The sequence below is a fragment of the Haliaeetus albicilla genome, chromosome 28 (assembly GCF_947461875.1).
Source record: "Haliaeetus albicilla chromosome 28, bHalAlb1.1, whole genome shotgun sequence".
NCBI lineage: Eukaryota > Metazoa > Chordata > Aves > Accipitriformes > Accipitridae > Haliaeetus > Haliaeetus albicilla.
The window spans coordinates 10218220-10241604 of NC_091510.1; the positions used below are offsets into that span (position 1 = coordinate 10218220).

Sequence of the window (23385 nt, forward strand, 5' to 3'; positions counted from 1 at the left end):
TACACATAATAGTCTTACTTTCTTCTCAGAAAATTGAAAGAACTTTCTATTTAAAGCCTTTAAATAGTTTGAAGTAGTCTTTAACTTTTTGCCCTATTTATCTAACACACTGATTCAGGATTGTTGAAGCTGCAAACAGCAAGTTTTCCTGGGTAAACTACTTCCCATTTTCACTGATAGCCCTGCCTGTGTAATTTCTGGAAGAACAGGGAACCTATACCCTACGTAAAAGTACTCATGTGCTCAAACTTAGAAAGTTTCATATCTTGCCACAGGGCAGGAAATGAGGTTTATTAATGGTTGTTTTAAGGACTATTGTAAGGGGAGTAGGGGATGAAAAGAGAAAGGCCACTAGAGCTTTTCTCTTATGTCAGCTTTTTTTTTGCTTATAAAGATCAAGGAGAAAGAAGTGTTATTACTGTGCTACCAAAATACAGCTAATCTGATGGACAGAGCACCAAGTGGAAAGTGGGAAACCTAGTTTGATTTTAAAGTTCGCCCTCTGACGTGGTGTAACTTTGTACAAGCCAATTCCTTTTGCTAGGCTTTCCACTTGGCTTTGTAAAATCATGACAATGAACTTTTCCTTCCTTTGAAGAAAAAAAAATCATTATTAATTTTACTGGTAAACAGCATCAGTATTGTTAGAAAGAGGTACACCTCCGCAAAGCTCAGCTACTGTTTTCTTGTATACATTTATAGCTGCACCTTTTTTTCTCCAAGACCTCTTATTAGCACACATTTTTAATATCACATAATTAATTTATCTCCCATTAAGAAATTTATAAATGTACAATGAATTCTTAAGTGGAGTTTATGTGGAAATAGACACAGTCATATTGTTTTTCAATCCAGTTTATGTCTGTCCTATAATTTCTATAAGAACATCTGTATTTATATCACCAAACATCTGTATAACTACCAACAATAAAACAGAGTTGCCTTACTGAGGTAATGTCTATGAGGTAGCATGTTGGTCCAGTGATGATGACAGGTTCACTCCAGCTGATATTAATACTGTGAGGAGATGTAGCTAAAACAGTCACATTTTCTGGAGGAGAATCTGGAGCTGTAGAAAAAGATATGTATGTGAATCAAGGCCAAAGAAGTTCACAACAAATAACCCAGTAATTTTAGTGGCCAGTGGAGATTATTTTTCAATTTGAAAATAAAACTTTTTCACACATTTACCATTATACACTGCTTAAATAATTATAACATTTTTTCTTTCTCATATATAAAGCATACAATGTGATTTAGAAACATATCTTTCATTGCAATTACTACAAGTTTTCTACAGTCTGAACTGCCTACAACTTCATCTTAAATTGAAAATATAGGGGTTTTTAATTACAAGTTATTTATATTTATTTTGCATGACCCAAGCAAAATATATATAACTATTTAGAAAAATAGATAAGCATAATATATTCGTTTATGTCAAACGAATCATTCAAAGAACAAGAAATTGTGAAAACACAAGTTCTTCTGCATGCTAGAAAAAATTTCCAGAAATGTTGGAAAGTACTAGTATGAATAATTTTATACAGAAAAAAATATTTTCTAGCTTTCATTTCAACTTACTCTTAACATGTTGAGAAACTCTGGAAAACATGCACAAAAAAGTAATAGGAATTATAAGCGGGCAAGAATGTTCACATTAAGAAATGGGATTTTCCTAAAATTGCCTTCTGTCAAGGTGATATGTGAATTAACCTAGTTATTTCTTATTCATGAATAAGAAATTAATGAAATCATAATAACAGCACAGCAGTTCTTAGTAAGTGGTATTACTTTTTCATATAATGACCGTGGTAAATTTCAGGAAAATAAAATTTGGAATAGAAGTGACAACAGATTTGTAGATAAGGCCAGAACTTGGCTCCATGGTGCCTTTTTGGGGGAGTCTACTACAAAAAAAAAGACAACCATGGTGATACGTATCAATGAACAGACTGTTACAGAAGCAACAACAGATTTGTACATATTTCCAGGACTTTTTTTTTTGTGCCTTTTTTTTTTAATCTACCAGAAAAAAAAATACAGCTATGATTAGCACATATTTGTGAAGTCTGTTATAAAAAATGATAAATCATATTTATCCTAATCAGAAGATGCAGTCTAGTTTCTCAAACATGATTAATGCATGAATATGTATTTTTTTCACCATTAATCATTAGGTAAGAGGGCTTAATGAGGAAAAGTGGAGTGTATACAAGGCTACTTAGTTTTTTAAGTAGAAAACAGGTTAGGAAAAGGAAAAATAGCATGGAAGGAAGTATATGTAGCTATTGAAATTATGTGTGAAAAATTAAGGAAGCGAAATCGTAAAATTTTGCACTGTGAAGGTGAAAATTTTCCACCATGGTTGCAGAATAAAACAGGAAGATTTGGGAGTTGATAAGGTGCTATGAGGAGTTTAGGGTGTTGGATATAAGAGGTAGATTGCTGTTCTGGGATTAGCAGGAATATATTAGACTTTGTAGACAGGATCAAATTCAGCCATTGGAAGCAGTCCCCAAAACTACTGAATAGCATGGAACAACTGAATGAAGAGTGTAACTGAATGAACTATGAAAACACATGAGGGAGGGCTGGTGAAAGAGGAGACTGCTCAGAGAAGGCTGGCTGTCGAGTGGGGAGCTAGAACAGATAACACAAAATAGAAGAGCAAGCATGTTCCCTAAAAACTAGAATTAGCACAAATTAAGCTTATTTTGCAGGTAATGTGTGTCAGACTTGTTGCTCAAACAGTGCCTTTTAGTGTAAACAATGCTTTCAGTAACTATGGCAGTGGTATTACCTTTATCGCCAGCTGAAATTTCTGAAAAATGGTATAAAATGATATATATAGCTTCACGAGCCTTAGTTTGCAAACCAACCGAGTTTCCAAAGACAATTTTCCATTACTTTTTTATAGCATTAATGGAGCGTTTAATCTCTCAATATTTTTTTTGCAGAAGCCACTTTAGGTTTATGTATTAGACAATGATGGTGTGAAATAATTTTAAAGCATAACCTAATCTACAAATTATCCAACCTGAAGTTATTTATATGGATAATTCCCACATGCAGTTTATATTTGGTACATTTTTAGATCTTTGCAAGAAAATTATAATTGAGTATGCTGTATTTAAGATACTTATCTAAAATACATCTAAGCGTTAATACCGGGTTTATTTTCATCATGAAAAGTACAATATTGGTCATTAACTGAATGACACGGAAATATAGGAATATTTTCTGAAATAGCCTGTATAATTAGAAAGAAAACTAGAAAATGAAATGTGTCTAATGTGTCTCATGTCTACAAAACCATCTTTTTAAAAACTGTGTTTGCTTCAGTGGGTAACTGCCACGTTCTGATTTAGGTTTGTTTGTGAAATGAACCTAGTCAATACGAGGCCATGATATCACTATACCCTTTCTCTTATAAATCACAGCAATTTACTCAGTAGAAATGACCTAGTCTTATTCTCTCATTCCCCCATAATCCAATCACTTCCTCTCATAAGCACTTTTCTCCTGGTTTTCACAATAATGCATTTTCTGTAACTAATAACCATCATTTCCTGATTATCATGCTTCTATCCTTGCACAGGAATGTGGGTCTTATGGAGGTCAGGGTCATCTTTCCCATCCATCTGTGTCCTGATGCTCAGGCAGCAGTTAAGTGAAGCTTGAAGATAAGTCTGGATAGCCCATCATTTAGCATAATCCTCAAAAATAAGACTGAATACTCCAGTTTTCTAACAGAAATTCGTGCTTGCCAGTTTGGTTAAGACTTTTTCTGTTTCCCAACAAAAATTAAGTGCGAGGTTCAGTTATATTCATTTTATAATCACCTAGGTTACTTTTACCTATATTTAAACATTTATATCTTATATTAGGCCATATTTACTTTCCAATGTTTAGTTCTGAGACAATGAAAGGAACAAAGAAGAACAAGTTCTCTCAGGCAAAACCTGCCAGAAGAAAGGGCATACAACAAGAGATTAAAATCTCTTGCTTTTCACCACACAGAAACATTTCTTTAAGTATACCAAGCAACTGGGTATCAGCAGGGATTGAGAAAGAAGGTGCTGAAAAGAGAAGCATAAACCTCTGCCCCATGCATCTATGTCCTAGCCTTCATGGGACATTTGAACATCTGGGGTTTTCCTTTGTATCTCAGTATATCCTGGCATTAGGAGACTTGGCAGTTTACCAAAAAGCATTGCATTGTGTAACTGTACGAGATCCAAACTGAGGTCACTGATCTCACTGCCATTCATTTTCCACCTAACACTGACCCTCCAAAATGGCTTTTCTCTTAGAAAGCACAGGTTTGGCCAACGTTATTTTCCTTATAAATGTAAAAATGAAACTCGAGGTAAGTGCAGGTGTGAGGGAACAAAGTTTCCCTAGCTATGGAAAACATTTCTTGCCCTTTCTCTTACTGTGACACAACACTGTGATCTTCTGTACTGGTAACTATATAAATCTAGGTTATGTTGAAAATATTTCATCTTGCAGAGTCGATTTGGCTCTTGGGTAATCCATCAGCTAAGTAATAACAGTGCCATCAAACTACTTTATGAGACAGTAAGACAATTCCTGGGAGGATAATCTGCAAGACAGAAGGCTGAATTGTTTATCTGTGTGATGTGAGAATTGGACTGTACTGAACAACCTGTAACATTTTCCATGGAGTAACACTATAACCACCTTCCGTACAGAACACAGCCATTATTTTTTCGTTTGAAACTTGCAAACGAGTTAAAGAATCTTAAAAAGATTTCCTGTAGCCTTAGATTTACCTTCATAATGAACAACTGAAATAAATAGCTAAGATCCTCACCTTAGTCACTGAATATTCAGAATTACTAGGCTTTTCTGCTTTAGCACAACAGTCAAATCCTCAGCACTTGTAAAGAGTATTTAGGGTTTCTGTTATGTAATTTTTGCTGTTACTGAAGTTTCATCTCTTTATATTCTGGGAAATGAGTCTAACAGTTTTCAGCTTAAAAGCTGTAACTTCCTGAATATGAGTATAATAAATGTAGTAATTTCTTTAGGCTTGGGAGGAACACAAACTTCTGAGAACCCAATTATTTCTGAAGAAAAGTCATTTTACTATTCTTTCACAACCAAGGTAACGTTCCCTTTGGCAGAAGCAATGTCTTACAGAGGCATTTCTTGAAAATCAGAAACAGTGGCTAACTTCTGCCCTCAAATCTGCAAACACAACTCCCATTGATTTTATGGGCTAAGTACTCAGGGTATTTTACATAGCAGCTAAGCACCCTTAAGCCCTAACAGACCATGTATATTGGCTGCGTACCAGCAGGCTAATCCAGAGGATGCTTGGCCCTGTCCACGAGGGAGAGGAGAGGGGGATCGACACCTGTTCTCTGGATACACTCCGCAAGGCTGCCCAGAGCGCCGGGTCAGTTTTTTGTGCATCCTGAATTTCTCTTCCCTCCTACGGGCAGTACCCTTTGCAAAAGAAAAAAAGGAACTGATGGCTTTTAGTTTGTTTAACAATATTTCTAAAGACTAGTCTTTGGAAAGTATGAGGTCAGGTAGCTAGAGACCTGCCCTTGCTAAAGATCAGCCGCTGCTCAGGGAGGCTCCCGGCGCTGCCGAAGCACACCGGAGCTGCCAGCTGGCTACCCAGCCTGACATGTCACCTTTCTCTTTTCTTCCTCCTCAGCTGATTGCCATTACCCCAGGAAAAAGACCAGCACGCAGCCATGGTATCTGGAGTAGTGCCCATGCTTCCTTGACTCCCCAGCGGTGTGTTCTATAAGCAGCTCATCTCCTGATGTGTCACTGATGTAGCTCACAGGAAATTTCTTGCTGCCCACTTACCACAGACACAGGCCAGCAGCCGCAGATACTTGGGCTGGAAGAACTGGTGGAACTTTTTTAACTTCTACCCCACCACCGTTTGTTAAACTAGCTAATAGAGGACGCAGAGGACCTATTGCTGAGAAGAACACTGTATTGGTGTGGAAAGGGTTTGTGCAGTCTAATCAGATTTTTATACTTTTTAACTACCGTCTCCTCAGTGTGACTGATGGGAAACTAGTTCTTTCTTAAAGCAAATTATCACTGTCCTGAGAGGAAATCATAAAGGGGATCCTAACTTTATGTAATTACATGTGTTTTCATTATCTGCCTGTCTGTCCAGTTTATATCTCTAACTTTCCTAAACTCAGCAACAATTTATTGAAGAGAAGTATTTGCACATGTCAGCAGCTGAGATCTATCCATCTAATAGTAAGAAATCAGCTCAGAGCTGCTAGCTCAACATTTGCACAACTTCTGTTAGCTATTTTCTGCTCCATCTGGGGTTAAATGTTTGGGGTTTGTTTGTTGGTTTTTTTTCACTTTTATTTAAAATATTCCATTGATTTACAGGCCTAGCATCCCCACAAGAATGACTGGACAAAGCAAGTAAGTGCACATGAGAACGACTCTGCAGCTGATTCCAGTACTTCTCAATCCAAAGGACTGCTTCTGTGCTTTATGTGAAAAATGGGCTGTTGTGATTTCACTATCACGGTGTCCAAATCTCTCTGCCCCTTGGGGCTTAGAATTTCTCTATTGCAATTTCTCATCTGCAAATGAAGACAACAATATTTCCTTACCTAGGAGAAAAACTGTGAGGTATTTAAGGACACATGGGTGTATTGCTGTACAGAGAGTGCAGAGATACTGTGAGGAGCATTATAGAAAAGCCTCCTGAATTCACATCACATGATTGTAAAAACATGGATGGAACAAAATAAGTATGTGGACCATTGAACAGTCCTTGGTACACAGCTGTTTAAGTCCTTCGTATCTCTATTACGATTACTTTGGAAGGGGAAAGGAGTGAAAGAGCTGTGATTTAGGCAGGCCACTCATGGTGGTTCTCAATTGTTTTACACAGGCCAGAGGCCGGACCTCAGATGTGCTCTGACCTAGGCTGGCTGCAGACTGGGAGGGAAGGTCATATGTCCCCATGACAACTGCCTAAATAATTTATGTTTCACGTCCCCTTCTCTCAAATATCTTGTGATGACTTATCTGTTACAATTAACTCTTCTCTCACCTGGAAACCGAAATCCTCAGCTGAGACATGACAGTTCTATGTGTCATGGCAGTCCTGCAGGTGTTACACGGCTACTCTGATTTGTAATCTCTTTAGGAGGATATGCTGTTAGAAAGAAATCTTAATTCCTCTGAAACTATTGCTTAAATTCTATTGCCAGAAACATACAACAGAATTTCAGGAAACTGTTATGATGTTAGTGAACGGACTTTTAGCCAAGGAATTAAAAAAAAGACTACTTTTCATTGACACACCCCACATATGAAAATATATTGAAAATGGCATATCGACCCAAAATAGTCAAAATTCAGATTTATCAATTCTAGATGTGGAGTAGGGCTGAGAAATGAAATTGCTGTTGGGTAAGCAGTAACTAGAGTAGAGCATACAAGAGGCATTAAAATCTGATGCAGTGTCAAGTATGCATACATACCACACAATTTATATAATGATATTTCGTATGTGAAGAGTAGCAATAAACACTTAATAACTTTACCAACATTGTAGGTCTATGAAGAAATAAGTTCTACCAAGTGTGGCTTATTCAGGGGAACATCACACTGTTATAGCATTACGACACGTGGCAGACATCTTTACTTACAGCCAGGAAGTGTTTGCGTAAAAATCCAAGGTGAAGAACTGCCATAACCAACGTTCGTACTGGCAGCAACTGCAAATCTGTACCATCTGTATTTTTTCAGTCCATACACTGTCTCTTCTATCCAGTCATCCACTACATTTTCATATAAATATTGATGCATCTCATATTCAATACATTCCTTAGATTCCCAGTCACTGCAGCGGATGGACTGTAGCTGTGTTGTAATCTTGTAGTTTTGGAAGTAGCCAAGGATAGATTTCGGTGATCTCCAATTCAGGGTCACACTTGTTGATTGCACATTGGAAAAAACAATATCCCTGGGAGCACTAGGAACTACAAATTAAAACACTTGTAAGATATCTTCATTCGAATGAAAAGTGATTGCAACTATAACCCTTTTATCCACTGTTGAAAAAATATCTTAATAAGCATGTCTAAAGACCAAGATTCAATTTCATATGGTTAATAAGGAGTAATTCCACTGGTGTAAATCACAGTGTACATATATAGGTGGCATACGTTTACTGTAGCTTTTGAAAGAAAGAAAACTACTTTTAGGTGTGGCAGGGGCAGGGGCAGCTTTGAGAGGTGTGACATTGCTGTTGCTACATTTGGGGCTATGTCTCAACCGAGGGAGTGAATATCAAGCAAAGTTATTTTTGGCCTACCCATAGCATCTTTTACTGCTGTTGCTAACTGGGATTCCTCACCTCTCACTTAGAAAGACTTATTTGTCTCCCTCTCTCTTGGTAACATATGAAATTCTCAAGCAACACCTCAAGGTTTTATAAATGTCCTGTTTCACCTTCTGAATAGAAAGTATCAATGCATGCAAACAACAAATTAAATTAACAGGAAAAGCTAAATAATATGGCAATACAAAGCAAAAAAAGAAACTTCCCATAAACTTTCCTCCCATGTATTTATATACATAAGTATACGTGGGTATACACAGGTTATATTCATGTGCATGGAGACAGAAGTAGTGAATGTATGTACATACACACATTTATCCATATCTATATTAAGCCAACAGTGTACTCCCAGCTCTCACAGACTGGATGCAACATATGGTTTTGTGCTATATCACATAGTCATACAGTAAGCTAATATTATCTCTAAGACTCTGTAAGATAATACTAATACTCTCTGTGGCAAAAACTGTGCAGAGAAATCAGCTCGGAAATCATTTTGTGCACTTAGCTTTAAAGAGTGCTTTAGAGTCTTTGGGGTAAGAAGTATCACTGGTAAAAGAAAAACACGATACATCCTCAAAATGAAACTGAAGAAGCCCCAAGGCTTACATAAAGAATAAAAGGATCCCAGACCAACGTTACTGGGGAAGAAAGAGGAAACCCTCCATTTTTTTTCAGCCTTGTGGGAATATCTGATCTCTGCTTTCATCTGCACCAATTGTTTATAGAAATCATCATAATATAACAAGCTGAAGCTTCACCACTGAATATGAATATTTAACAAGAAATGTAAATTCTGAGTCAAACCAAGTCGTGATGATGAAAATGCTGAGAAATTCAAATCCCTTCAAATAAGCCCAAAGCAAGTGGAGCCTGCAGGAGAGGAGCCAAGGCCCAGGAACCGCGGGCACTTCCCTGTCCTTCCGCTCAGCTCTCACGCATGCGTACACAACACCGCAGCATGCAACAGCCCCATGTGCTCCCACCCTGCTACACACTAAACAGAAACAAAACCAGAACAAACTGCCTAAGAAAAAAATTGTTGCTGGAGACAACTTTCATCATCATACTCCATGCTGTTAAAACTGAAGCTGTTTTGCTCTGTTATTAGCATGAAGAGAAGTACACGAAGTAGTAAATAAAAACAAAACAGGCAGTAACATTCTTGCTTGACCACAGTTTTGGAGATGTGATATTCAGTTTGTCCACTTTCAAAAAAATAAACACTGCAATATTTTCATAATAGCTCTATAAACTGTATTTGGTACTAGTGTAAATTACAAGAAAGGGCTTAGTTTGACAATTAGTTAATGGAAAGCAAAGGCAGAGAAATGTTGAATGGTTACTATAAAAAAAATCTGTATTTTTCCTTAAAAAATCCTCTATTGTAATATAAGCTATTAATATCTAAGATACCGCAAAGAATATGAATCTTACACACTCAATTATGACAATGATAAAATGTGGGATAGAATGGATAAAACTGTTTGAGTGAAAAAAAAGTTACCACCCAGTCTCACTCTGAACTTGAATTAAAGTATTTCTAAGACTCAATGCTACATATGCCAGAAATTAAAAAATTAAGAGTCAGCAATTCCAAAGACATATGAACAGAGAAAAATTAAAAGAATTTAAGGAAATTAAACTCTCCTCCTTCTCACTCAGAGGGAACTACTCTTTTTTTTAATAAGGAATATGACCTCACCTTCCCAGGCACACGGCTCCAGGAACTCTTGCTACGACAGCAACAGCCAGCATCGGCAGGTTTGGAATAAAAGTGTGAAAGTATGCAACGTGGAGATGGAAACAACTGGCTCTGATGCCTCTTAGTCTACCATTACCAACTTCCATCTGCTGAAAACTGATTATTGGACTATACTCCAGTTTAAATGACTCAATCAAATAATGAAACAGGGGCTTGGAATAAAGTAGATTAGATAGTAACTGGTTGCTTGCTGGGTGCCAAGAGGAAGGTGGGAATATATACCTTCACTTGCTCAAATGTGCAGCTGGTAGAGCCATGGCTGGCACAACCGCAGTCCCCGCACCTAAAAGGAGGCAGGTTAAAGAGGCTAGGCACAGGCAGGAAGAGCAGTGCCCATGTTCTAGCCAGCACGGTGGGCTTTCCTTCTCAAGGAGAGTACCCTGTTCCCCCAGTTTCAACATGGATGATGACATCAAAAAGAACTGAGAGCTAGCAATGTAGCAGTAAAGATGGAAAAGACGCTTGGCAGTTTCACAGAACTGGAAATTATATCAGGAAAAATAACAGTGGCTCTGATTTGTGGGCTCTCACACAGACTATCAAAAGTCTAATAAAGCCAGCCTCCATGAGCTCTCTTTGTATTTGGTGGAAAGAGACAAACTCCCAGAGAGCGGGGGAAAGAACGGAAGGCAGAAAAATGACATTTCTCTTTCCATCTGTCCTTTTTCCCACTGGCTACAGAGGGAGCCCATACACATTACCCTCACAAGGCAGAAGATATTAGCTGTGATTATCCCTGTGGGTAACACTACATGAAAACCACCATTTTGAAAGATAAACTTGCAGGTATCATGATAACACACAGCTTAGACAAGCACTTCTTTCATACAAAAGCTTTTATTGCTATTTTATGTCATAATTTTTCCAGTTTACTAAGACCCATATAAACAAAATATTTGTAACCCACAAAAGAAAGTGTCAGTTGGCAGAAGACACAGGAAATTTTTCTCTGCCAGTGCCTAAACAGAATTTAAAATGGAATCAGAGCCTTAAATATTAGTCAGTTTAAAATCTAGTCTATTTTATCTCATTGCCTACGTAGACAAATCAAATATAAATGTAATCTCTTATTAGAGCAAATGAAAAGATGTGATCTGAATCTGGAGGAAATGAAAGAGGTTTGCTCCAAGGGCCACAGTGAGGAGCAGTGACACCCAGTGGCACAGTGTCTCTTGCACTTGATGATTGTGTTCAATGAGACAATTTCAAGACAACTATGCTATTGGGTTACAGATACAAAGAGGATTACAATTACTCTAGCATGGAGAATCAGACTTCCATTCCTCAAGAATGACTAAAATTCCCCCAACTTTTTCTGTCCACAGATGGTACTGATTTGAACAAACCATTCCATGCTTCCTAGAGTAATCATGCAGCTTGTTTAAATTTTCTAAACATGACTCAACTATGATGAAGTGATCACTGTTCACACTAAAAACAATTAAAGCAAAAAATTGCATCTTTGTCAATTATTCTTTCAGATTAAATTGGAACTGTAACAAAGACTTATGTATCTGCTCTTATACACTGCTGCTTTGATATGTGCCTAACAGGAACTTTATTATTATTCCTGCAGAAAGATGCACTTAAAGAAAAGGCATGAAAAAGGCTGTGTTTGTAGTGGTGTAGGACACTAATTGTCTAGGACTGTGCTCTGATTACCTAGCTGGCATTCTAGTGCTAATCCCTTATTTAAATTTCCCTGGAATCATGGGTAGGACCCCTTAAGTCTCATCACAACATATCTGACAGTCTCTCCCTATTGAATTATATTGCTTTTGCTATAATTCAGCTAGTTCTGGGAGTAGAGAGTTTTTCAAAGTCTGAAATTTTTGGTGCAATGTACTCTATCGTTTTCCATTTAATAGCTTTTAATTCAGCTTCTGAAAGCCAGCCAGGGAGCTGGCAGAGAGGCTGGCCGTGAAATGCTGGTGAATTCAGTTTCTGGACTGGAGGATGAATGAGGTATTTTCAGGTTCATCCACCATTGTTCACATGATGGCCAAACTCCAACAAAAAGTGCCTAAAGCCAGATCCACATGGGATTTTAAGCTCCTAAAACCTATTTACGTGCCTGAACTCCCACTGAAGTTGACAGGAAGCTAAGCACCTAAATAGAAGTTACTTTCACAGATCTTGGCCCCGGTTCCCTATGCTCGTCTGGCTGCAATGCTAATCAGCCCTTCCAAAGCTGGTGGACCGCTCTGAGATTAAGTTTTTATTTGAGAACCTAAATGAAAGGAAATGCCTGGTAGAAAAAGCATCAGGACTGTGCAAAGACTCTGATCAAGTTGAACTGGGCCAGTGGAACTGGTTTAATCCAACAGAAATACTGGGTAGAAAAAATCTTATTCGCAATGCAAAGATAACCTAAGGGCAGCAAAGGACACACACACAAAAATCTACTGAGAAAAGAGAGAAGTTACGGCTTTCTGTAAAGACTTCTGTGAAAAGCAATGACTACAGCTGCACGGGCCGGGAACAGAAGACGGTAATATGATACGGCATAGTTCCTAACGAAGTTAATAAAAAAAAGTCTGCCTACAGAACAGCTGCTTGTAGCTGGAGTTTGGATTAAAAGAACAGCGGCAGCCTAGAAGTCTGTTGGGTGGTATTAAGAGCATCAATAGGAGGAAAGTGAAGAACAAAGTAGAACAGATAGCAGTGGGCACACAATAAAAAGTCCTCAGAAAATGGAGGTATCTGAAAAGTAATATTCTGTATTGATTATCTCTATTAATTTTTGAAAGATTACTCACCCAAAGGAGTTCCCTGGGTTAAGCTGATAACCCTGATCATACTAAATACTACTCTAGTATAGACTGCTAACTTCAGGGGGACTCATCATGATACAAAGTCCTGCTCAGTATGAATAAGGACATCACAAATAGGTCCCAAATGATTTTACAAACATAAAAATGTAGAAAACTGTAAACTATTTTTCCCATGACTTGGGACTGACGCTATCAGACATGCTTTAAAGGAAATTGCACAGTTGAGAACATGTCTTAAAAAAGCCTCTCTGGACTGTGTTTGTCGGTCCTTAGGACATTAGAAAACTCAGTCTCTAACTGTGGGATCTAAGCACTGAAAAATCAAGTCATACAAATCTAGGAAGAAATGCACACCTTTAAACTAAGCTTAGAAAAGTAGTGAAAAGCTGTCGGTATGTGAATCTTAAATTAAATTAGAATGCTCAGCTTTCCAACAAACTGGACCACTGTCTACTTCTCCGTAAACAATGTATTTGACCTGTAAATACTTTCAATGTCAGATTTGTATGTATATGTCACCACCATTTCTTATACATTAATGCAAACTTGACCTAGTCCTTAAAAAAAAAATTCCTTCATCCTACACTATATGATTTTTCTATTTTTATCTACCTGCTTATAAAAATAACATCAATACAATTTAATTGGCAGCAACCAATGATCACTACATTTGTCTAGTGAAGATTTGCCTTTAACATCAAAGCCATTAACCCACATTTGGACACAGCAACTAATCAGAAAATCTAAAATAATTTCCACATTACATAAAGAAAATTAAAGTCTGGGGAAAAAAAAAATCAGTTTTGGTCACTTTGGAAAGAATTGTTTCAAAGGTTCTTAGTAATGCAATTTTTGGATGCTATTACTTTAATACAGTTTGGAAGTATGAAGTTGCAGCACTGATTGAACATGTGAAACACACTGCTCTTATCTGTAGTAGTGACAGGGGACACCCAAGCTCTTCCATTTCCAATGCTGTGGCTCTGCAGTAGGTTGATTCCTCTGGATAACCAGGCCAACACACTGCACTGCACATCATGCTTGGGGCCCTAAGGACCACTCTAGGGTACAGGCTTAAATATTTCTTCCAGTGCATTACAGTCATCTGTAGCTCTCTTCAGAAGTTAATGAGGAAATACATGTAACTCCAACCCAGAGCTGCCACGTCCTAAGAAAAGGATTACTGTGAAGGAAACGGAGCATTTCTTTGGATATGAAGAAGGCTTTAAGCCCTTGCTATATTTTGTGCTCCGTGCAGGCCTGGATGAAAAACAGGCTCACATTTTCCAATGAGCACCTCCATCCTGGAGATACAAACCCAGAATCTTTACAGGTTCCCCTGTGCAGAGAGTAAAGACATTTTGTGCACAGGTTACAACAGATGATGTTAATTTGCCACCTCCACACCAAAAGACATAAGAAACTTTCCCATTACCAAGCCTTTTAGGCACTATTCTCCTTCATGCACAAGGCATACTTCTGTGTATAGCTACAAGTTATTATTGGCCAGCAAAATTGAGCACAGATTAAATTAAAAGATGCTTCTTGGACAAATTTCTAGCCATATTTCTTTTGAAATTAAGTTATGACTTAATCTCTGTTTAATAGAAAACAAACGGTGAGGACTGTCACCACAGTACAATGGGGGCCTCAACCTGTTCCAGGACTCTGTGTTCAGTTATAATATTCAGCAAAACTAGCAGTAAGGAGGGAAAAATTACTCTGCATGTCTTAATACTATAATCAATATGATTAATATTTTCAGAGATGAATAAGAAGTCTATCAAGAAAAATCTAAATTAAAAAAATTGAAAGCAGCAGCAGTTTTCTTTTTATTATTCATGCTTTGAACACCCCAAGTGGCTTTTTAATTGTTTTTTTTAATTCTTAACTGAATGACTATTATACTTGTCCCAGACTTGTGAGTTAACTGAATCTTCACAGTTTTAGTGTGCCTTTTGGAGATGTTTCCTACCATTTTATGGCTCTTCCTCCTTTCTAAAAACTCACTCAACCTTAATGAATTGCATTTTAATATGTGCATTTTCTTGAAAATAATCCAAGGATAGCTATTCAGTCATAAAATCCTAACTCATTTATGCATGTGTATGTGCTATATTATCTTTCATATCCTTTACAATATATTTAGTCACAAAGTAATACTACCACTACAAAGCTGACAGTTTTTATAACATACTGCAGCCTGGCAGAGGTGGTTTACCATGACAATGGAGCTAGATTAGACATAAAACACTACTAATCTCATAAATTTAATCTTCATGATTCATGTTTAATTGTACCCAGATATGAACAAATTTACCTCAAAAAAAAAGGCAAATAATCTTGCTAAGAATGTAAAGGTCAAACACTATGCAGTGAGACACTGAGCCAAATTCGATTTTACTTTATGTCAGAAATAAATGCGTTGTCAGTGACTCAGTGCTGGCTACATATTCTGTGACTAATCTTAGACCACCATAAATAAGAAGCTGACAACAGCTATAAAACTGTTTCCATTCCCATCCATGAATCTCCAATTCCTAGTACCCAGTCACCACAAAACAATTCATGCAAACACACAGTTAAGGAAATGTCCTAATAATAACTAGTTTGTTGTAAATATGACTAAGCAACAACATGTAAGCCAATGCTAAAACAGCAAGAAAGGGTCTGCACAGTGTATGTGGCAAAAAATACATGTATTGTAGTATAAATCCTTTACTTCGGAAAACTCCCAGTGATAAGACACATAAACCACATGTTGTTACAAAATAATATCTGGTTTTTTTCCTCTTGCTTGTACAACTCTGTGTAACACAGACCACCACAGACTAGCAGTCTGTCTCTCAAGCCCAGGCTTAATACCACATCCACAGCTTCTCCAGGCTTTCCTCAAGCACTAATTAATAGCCAACCCCAAATTTCTCAGAAATCTGAACAATTAACTTTCCCAGGTGCCAGGCTTCTTTAACACTACTAGAAGCCTTTCCACCATCCTCCAAGAAGTGAGGTACCTGGGAGGCCTCCTGTTCTCCTCTGTACCAGAGGGCAACATACCTCCTACAAGACCTTCAGGTTTTGGACAAGTCCAGTTTTAATTGGTCATCAGCCCACCTGTCTGCATACTCATTCCCAGTTTCTGTCTTGCTCGAGCTCTGAGTCAGGGTTGGCTGTTCAGCAGCCCCGATTTAAAAGAAGGAGTGGAGAGTTAAAAACCCAGTTGAGAAGTGTACTTAGGTGCACGATTGCATGCATCCACATTCAGCACAGCAGTTAAGGTCACTACAGTATTTCTAGCCAACGCTGTAAGATATGGGTATGCTCATCTCCAATATTTAAACAGTGCTTCCTTCAGAAGTGGATTTTCAACCCTGCCGATGGACAGGAGTTTCTGAGCAAACAAGAAGGTGGATGACCCAGGCAGAAGTCTTAAATCTTCCTAAAGAAGCCAGACAGAAATGGACCAGCAGGGATCAGAAAAAGGCAGAATTTGTAGGGGAGCTGTTGTTGATGAGGAAGTCAATTCAGAGAGAACATTTTACCAGAAACAGGTATGAACGTGCCACCTCATTGTTCAAATAGGGGATGTGGCCAGGCTTTAGTGGGATGGACCGTATTACGAGGAGGGGCAGTCATCAAAGTACAACCCTTGCTACTTTCACATCGTTGGCCCCATTATGCCAGCAAGGGGCTGCTCTGCTTGTCCTCATTTGGAGCTTAGCCATTTGATCTGGAACCAAAGGAGCAGTAGCTCAGCCGACGATACAGATGTGGTCTAGATTCATTCAGACATGCATATCTGCAAGTCTAATTTTAAGAAGTGTGGAAATCAATGCTCAGAGCGGGGCACTAGGGCTTTGTGAATAGGAGAGATCCAAAGGCTGAACCTAAAGAGGGGCATGCTGGTGAGGAAGCTACCAACATGAAGTCTAAGTGTAAGGATAAGTCTGTTCTCCAAGTATAGATGTCTGATTCAAGTCTGCATAGTAGATCTCCCCCTCCACTTGTCATCCAGAACCTAAACCCTGTTGCTGACACAGGCTTTTGTATTTATCATTTGACAGAACTGAGTGAAACTCACTCTTTGAGTTGAAATATATAGGAGAATGAGTGCTGCAACTCGTCTTTTAAGTTATTCGATAAACCAAAGCTAGGTTTGGTTTCTAAGAATCAGGGGATACAGTCGTGCTCCCCATCCCACCCCCATGTTTCCTAATGATCCAGCTGTTCCAAATCAGAGAGCTCCTCAAGTCCACTGCATGAACTGATGTCACTGAAGAGGAAAAAAAAAAAAGGAATTAAATGCAGTAATTGTTCCTGTAATTCAGTAGGAAGGTGAAGTCTTTTTCTGACTTTTGTATTAAACTATCATTGAAGAAGAAAAAACAAGAGAAATAATCCCAAGACTAGAAATCATCCCTAACTGGGGAAGAGAACTGAAACAGGCATTTGCTTCCCTGATTGGGAGTTGGGCTCCTCTCCGCTTCCAGTTTAGAAGCTAGGCACATAACTATTTACACAGAAGCAATACCGTATTTTGCACAGAATTTCATCTCTGAGTTTCAGATGCCAAATGAAAGCACAGCCAGGATTAGGTGAAGTGTAAACTGTGCATGGAGAGAGAAAGGAAGACAGACTTTGGGTGACAATTTTCTACTCCAATGTCAAAAACCCTGCCTACATTCTTCTTTGGATTTAGCTCACAATTTTCTTTCTTGCTAAAAAATCCTGTTCATCAAGAGTTATGACAAAGTCTGCTTGAAGAAGTTAAATTCTTCTCAGTTGCACAAATTCTCAACAGCTTTATTATCAATCAATTAAGTCATAGTATTGGCTGCTGGTAGAAACAAAGCAACAAAAATTTTGCTCCCCCAAATTTTTTCAGACTTACAGTATCAAATATGCTAAGGGCACCAGGAACAAAGCAGAGATTATAAGACAAAAAATAATATGTGATCAGAAATGAATAAAATAATCATGCAAACAACACAGAAAAAGGTACTTTCTATGTGCTTTTTTAAGTGGCAACAAATTCTCATCACCAAGTGTATTCTAAAACAGGAGAAAGAAGAAGCCCTGTTTCTCCTCATCCACTATTAGCAAGAAATTTAAACAACAGAAGGATTTAGTTGTCTGAATTCAAGCAGGTATTTCAGGCCTGCTTGTTTCATAGTCATCATTTAAATTAAACAAAAGAATTAACTTGAATAATTTGTTACCTTTTTCTGGAAGCGTACTGGCATTGCATATCTGTTCTTCACCATCACCAGCAGATGTTGCAGCTTTTATTTTAAATTGATAAGTAATATTGGAAAGCAGATTTCTAAAAGTATGTAGTGTATCATAAGATGAAAAATTTGTAGAATTTCCTTCAACTGTTATGATGTAATGAGTAATTACACCGTTGGATGAAGCAGGAGGGTCCCACTGCACTAGGATTGATTGCCAACTCCTTGCAATACAATGAACATTCTGGACAGCATCTGGTACTTAAAAGATACACATGCACCAAAGATTAACATTCCCACACATTTAAAATGGTAACCACAGAACAATATAGTCAGAGAAGCAGACACAAAGTTATAGCAAGGGTCAAACATTCCAGTGGCAGACAAACTGATAAAAGAAGCACATTGAGAGAACAAAAATATGTCTTCATCCTCATTAGATGGTTCATTTCCAACTACTATGAATATGACTGATGCTAGTACTTGAAACGGAAGAGGCCATTTATTTGGCTTTTTCCTAGTTGTGTGCTCCAATTTTATTTTCACATCTGCTCATATTTTCCCCATGTTTTTTTAATCGAAATGTAGTAAAACATACACAATAGAGTGAAACCCATATACATACTCCACAACAGTATCAACAGCAGAAGTTCCTTATTTATCTGTTAGCTTTGTTTCTTTTAGGCACTTTATCATATCTCTCTGTCCTTTCAGAAAAGGCACGACAGAAGTCATTGGGCAGGTTTCAGAGCTGTCATATCAATGCTATTACCTTACTGTTCCCCATCTCCTTGCTGGTTCCAGCAGGAGAAATTTTTTTTAATTCTCATTAAGAAATTAATTAAAGGTAACAAATATTATACTCATGCTGAAAATAGAGCAGTTATCTGTGAACAATTGATTAAATAGAAGAATGAATTTAAGTATCTCAGAAAAGGCTAAATTGCTGGCTGTACCAGCTAAGAGAAAATGAATACATAGTAAGGGGTGCCCCAACCTACTTCCTCTATTGAAACATGTCCAGGAATCCATAAAATAGTGAAAAGACTGTCAGGAAGGTACCAGGAATAGAGGGCAACATGTTCATTATCACTGCACAGAGGTAAATGAATCTCTTTAAAATGATTAATTTTCTTTTCAGAGTTCAAAGAAAAATCTGGCTTTAAAAAGCAGCCTCTGCAGAAGAAAGACGATTAACCAGCACTTATAATAAAGACTAGAGACAGAATCCTTAGATGAACTCAGTGAGGAACTGATCCAGCAATTGCCCAAAATCTGGGTTGGAGGGAAAGGAAACAATGCTGCAACTAGCCAAGCATAAAATCTGAGAAAAAGCTGTAAAATGACTAGACCATGCTCCTGTGGGCAATGTCTCTCCAGCAATTCTGAAGAAAGTACCATGAATATGGAATGTCAGTGATGAAATGAGACAACTGATGGATGACCATGGCTCTCAGGCAGCACAACCTCCAGCTGCAGGGATCCAACCGCCAACCTGAACCAGTTCGGCAATGGTCTAGATTTATCACGGTGTTGTAACTGCTGGGTACAATAAACAGCATAATTTTTCCCAGAACCCCTGTTTTATCCACTCTGGAAAGAATATTTCAGTGGAAGTGTGGTCTTGAAAAACTGTAGTCACCATATGGGATCTTTTGATACTTTGTCTGCTCCCTTTGCTGTCAGTATAAAGGAAGAACCTGGGAGTTCAGACACAGTCCTCTAACCCATGCTAGTCCCCTGGCACTGACAGCCCTTATAAAGTACATGAGCCTGGGGATTGCTCTGACCTGGCAAAGGAACTACGGTTTTGCACAAAGGCCAGTTTCACAAACTCACAGAGATCCTGGGCTGCCTTTAGTGAATGTTGAATATTCATTTTCATGTGATACAATTTTTCATTTTGAAACAACCTGCAACTTCAAAAGATATGTAGAAGGCACAAGACAAAACTGCACATAATTAATTAATTAAACCAGCTATATTGCTTAGTCCTCCCCAGTTGTCAGGAAGAATAAGATCTAACAAATTAGGATATTTAATTAGTGGCTAGCTTCCCTTCCCAAAATAAATTATAAAAAATGTTAAAAATTTGTATTTGTTTAATACGATTTCCAGGTCATTTGCCAATCTTTTGTCCAGCTGCTTTTGATACTGCTAAAGTTTCAGTTATTTTCACAGGGATCTGAATTATCACTTTGATCTGCAAAGACTGATATCTATCTAATTTTCCTCCCTTTATCTGTGATGCTATTAAAAGATTTATAGTAGCCATATAAGCCTCTCATTTCAGATGAGGACATTTCTAATTCTACACTTCCGACATCAAACTTCAAACCCAGCCTATCCGGTACAATAGGAATGTGAATCGGCGTTACACAGGCAGAAGACAATGAGATAGTGTTACATTACCTTTTCTTCAGAGAGAAGAGGAAGACTGTTGTTCAGCCATACAAGGAAAATATATATATAAACAGAACAGCAGCTTAGAAAAAGTCACGTCTAACCTGATTCCATCGTTGTAAACTGGACAGCATTACTGAACTGATTGCCATTCCCAAGCTTGGTAAATGCAGAGACACTGATAAAATAGGGGCTGAATGGTTCTAATCCAACAAGGTTTGCCTCATGGTTTGAACCTGAAATGTTCTTAAGGAAGGAAAAATTATTAGTATGCAATTAATCTGTGTAAACATCGTGGGCCTCACCTTGAACCCACTGAAATGAACAGAAGATTTAGAGCCATAGTCTTGCCTCTTCTACTCTGAGTAGCTTTCAGTCAAAGTAGTCCCTGAGCTCAACAAAAAAGAATGCAGGGTCAAATTCTTCCTTTCCCTTCTCCTCTCCCTCTTTCACTGTGGCTTGTGAGGAAGATATGCCAAAGGATGGTATCATAATTACCACAGCATTGTTAGAACAGATTAACTCCACATATGCCTTTTTTTACCAATGCTGAAAACTTTTGTCACCTCCAAACTGCCACATCAACCCCCTCTCACTTTCTGCTTTCTTACTACACCTCTGCAGTGGGAGAGGTCATGGGTCATAGCTTTTCATTTCTTTTACTTTACCTGAGCCAGACACACAGACTGATGAAGAGCTTTGAAAAAAGCTAAAAACCACAGTTCAGTTCCTGGTAAGCTGTTTTTCACACAGCATGCAAGGCCTATTTTGTGCAAATGTTGAGAGGACTATAATAGCAGCAGGGAAGAGCTGAATTTCAGCAAGAAAACCTGGTGAACATCTTGTGGGATCCAAGTTATCAGAGAATTATGGTGCCTAACTACAGTATTTCTATATAAATTGCTCTGCCTGTCTTGCTGCCACAGTCTAAATCTGATTTCTTGCCCATATAACATTACAAAACATGAAGAAACATAAGGCATGGCAGACGCATTCAAGTGCTCCAGCCAGTGTCTGTATTCTAATTGGGTTTGAGTCTGCCGCAGATGGACAGTGGAGAATAATCCTTGGTGGTCTCCATGAGCACCCAAAAAATGTGTTTCCAAAGGCAGCTGGCTGTAGAAACCACTGTTCCTCTTCTGCATGTGCATTGTGCTCCCCCTCTTGCAAGGACTATGGAAGAAACCGGGGTGATGCCAGCACTTCATTCCACAGTGGGGAACAACAGCAGACTGCATAAGGGGCAGCGTAGCAGGGGACTGATTTCCACAATGCGCGTGCTTAACAACAGCACAAGCAGTTTCCTTGCATGCCAAGTCTCTGCAATAAGAACTGTATTGCTGAGGGAGCTGGAGTAATGAAACTCCTCACAGTGCCACGCATACCTTACGCTGCATGTCTTAAACTCATGTCTCACTGCAGCAAAGTCTTTTCCCTGCCGCTTTTACAAGTGTCTCGGGTGAACAGAACTCACTATATAGTTTCTAAGCCTGAGATGCAATCCTGGCCTCAGCTTGCTGCCTTTACAGTTCATGGCACGCTTCTTGATGCCATCCAAGCAACCAGATTTAAGCAGATATAAATGCCTTGATCAATTTTTATATATAATTTTATAGCTTCTATTTCACTTAAGATTTATTCAGTTATTCTTATTTTGCAAAAATAAAAAGATGCAAACCTCTAAACAGTTTTTAACCATTTTTCAAGATGACTAGGAGTTTCTGTCATTCTTTCTGAATCTTGAAAGCGTGCAGATACTAAATAGATAAACAAAGGTAGCCACAAGGTAAAACAAGTAACTTCTGGCATTTACTAACATCAAACTTACACGTAAATATGAACTAAAGATTAATAAAACTCATCATTAATGAAATATTAGAAGCTCAAAGCAAATTAAAATCTAACAATTTTTTTCTATCTAATTTTAAAAATTGAATTAAGGTGTGGTAGAAGGGTAAGTAAACTGTCTTAATAGGAATTTAAAGGAGCTTCGTAATTCTAGGAGCATAACAGACGTTTGAAATATTTGTCATATATTTTGTTCCTAAAGCATGAAAAAAGTATTTTAAAAAATTAAACACTGTTATATGATTTATATACTTTATTATAACATTTTAATTACAATGATACTTGATATTTTATAATTTATAATTATAAACATACCTGATAAAATAGTTTTTCGGTGTTGTTTTGATAAATCTTAAAATTATATTTCATAATAACACCATTTGGCTGGGGACTTGGATCCCATTTTAGCCACACAGAATCTGCAGTGTAGTTGGTAATGGTCAAATTCTGGGGTGGAGCTAGTGGCACTGCAAAAGAGAAATGCTATTGAGTTTCAAATTACAAATAATCCAGGCAAAACCAAACACTTTGGAGAAGCAGGAGAACATATGTACTTTTGCTACCATTTGTATCTGAACTCAACAAAACAGTACTTCATTGCTATTTTAATCTTTTTCTTTCTCTTTGGCATGAAATAAATTCCATTAATCTGAAATACATGTTTAGTCAGCAAGGGATCTTCTTAGAGATCTAACAAATCTATATTCATCACTTAAACATCCCCATTGTCAGAACTAAGGCATTTAACAAAAGTCATATTACATATATTACTGGAATGTGACATACTTCACTTCCTACAACATATATTGAGTGCAACTCAATATATATTTATAAGATATGTCATTTGCCATGCAGGTGAGAGGAGGTCCCTGTAAAGAAGACCTGTGTGAACGTGTCAGAAATATTTCCATATTTTATCATTTTTCAATTATGTGGGGACATGAAGAGAAAGGTATTGTTGTTTGCTTCAAAATCCCTGACACTTGGCAA

General features: G+C 37.8%; 1 protein-coding gene across 3 annotated transcripts in view; it reads right to left on the bottom strand.

Moving 5' to 3' along the window:
• PTPRQ (protein tyrosine phosphatase receptor type Q) overlaps positions 1 to 23385 on the bottom strand; it is a 114045-nt gene that overhangs the window by 45705 nt on the left and 44955 nt on the right. For all 3 annotated transcript variants that reach the window (XM_009921855.2, XM_069773417.1, XM_069773418.1), the window contains 5 exons: positions 22711 to 22862; positions 20652 to 20793; positions 18136 to 18405; positions 7683 to 8015; positions 948 to 1069 (listed from right to left, as the gene is read on the bottom strand). In XM_009921855.2, coding sequence (XP_009920157.2) covers positions 948 to 1069; positions 7683 to 8015; positions 18136 to 18405; positions 20652 to 20793; positions 22711 to 22862 — 1019 coding nt within the window. The remainder of the gene's footprint in view (positions 1 to 947; positions 1070 to 7682; positions 8016 to 18135; positions 18406 to 20651; positions 20794 to 22710; positions 22863 to 23385) is intronic.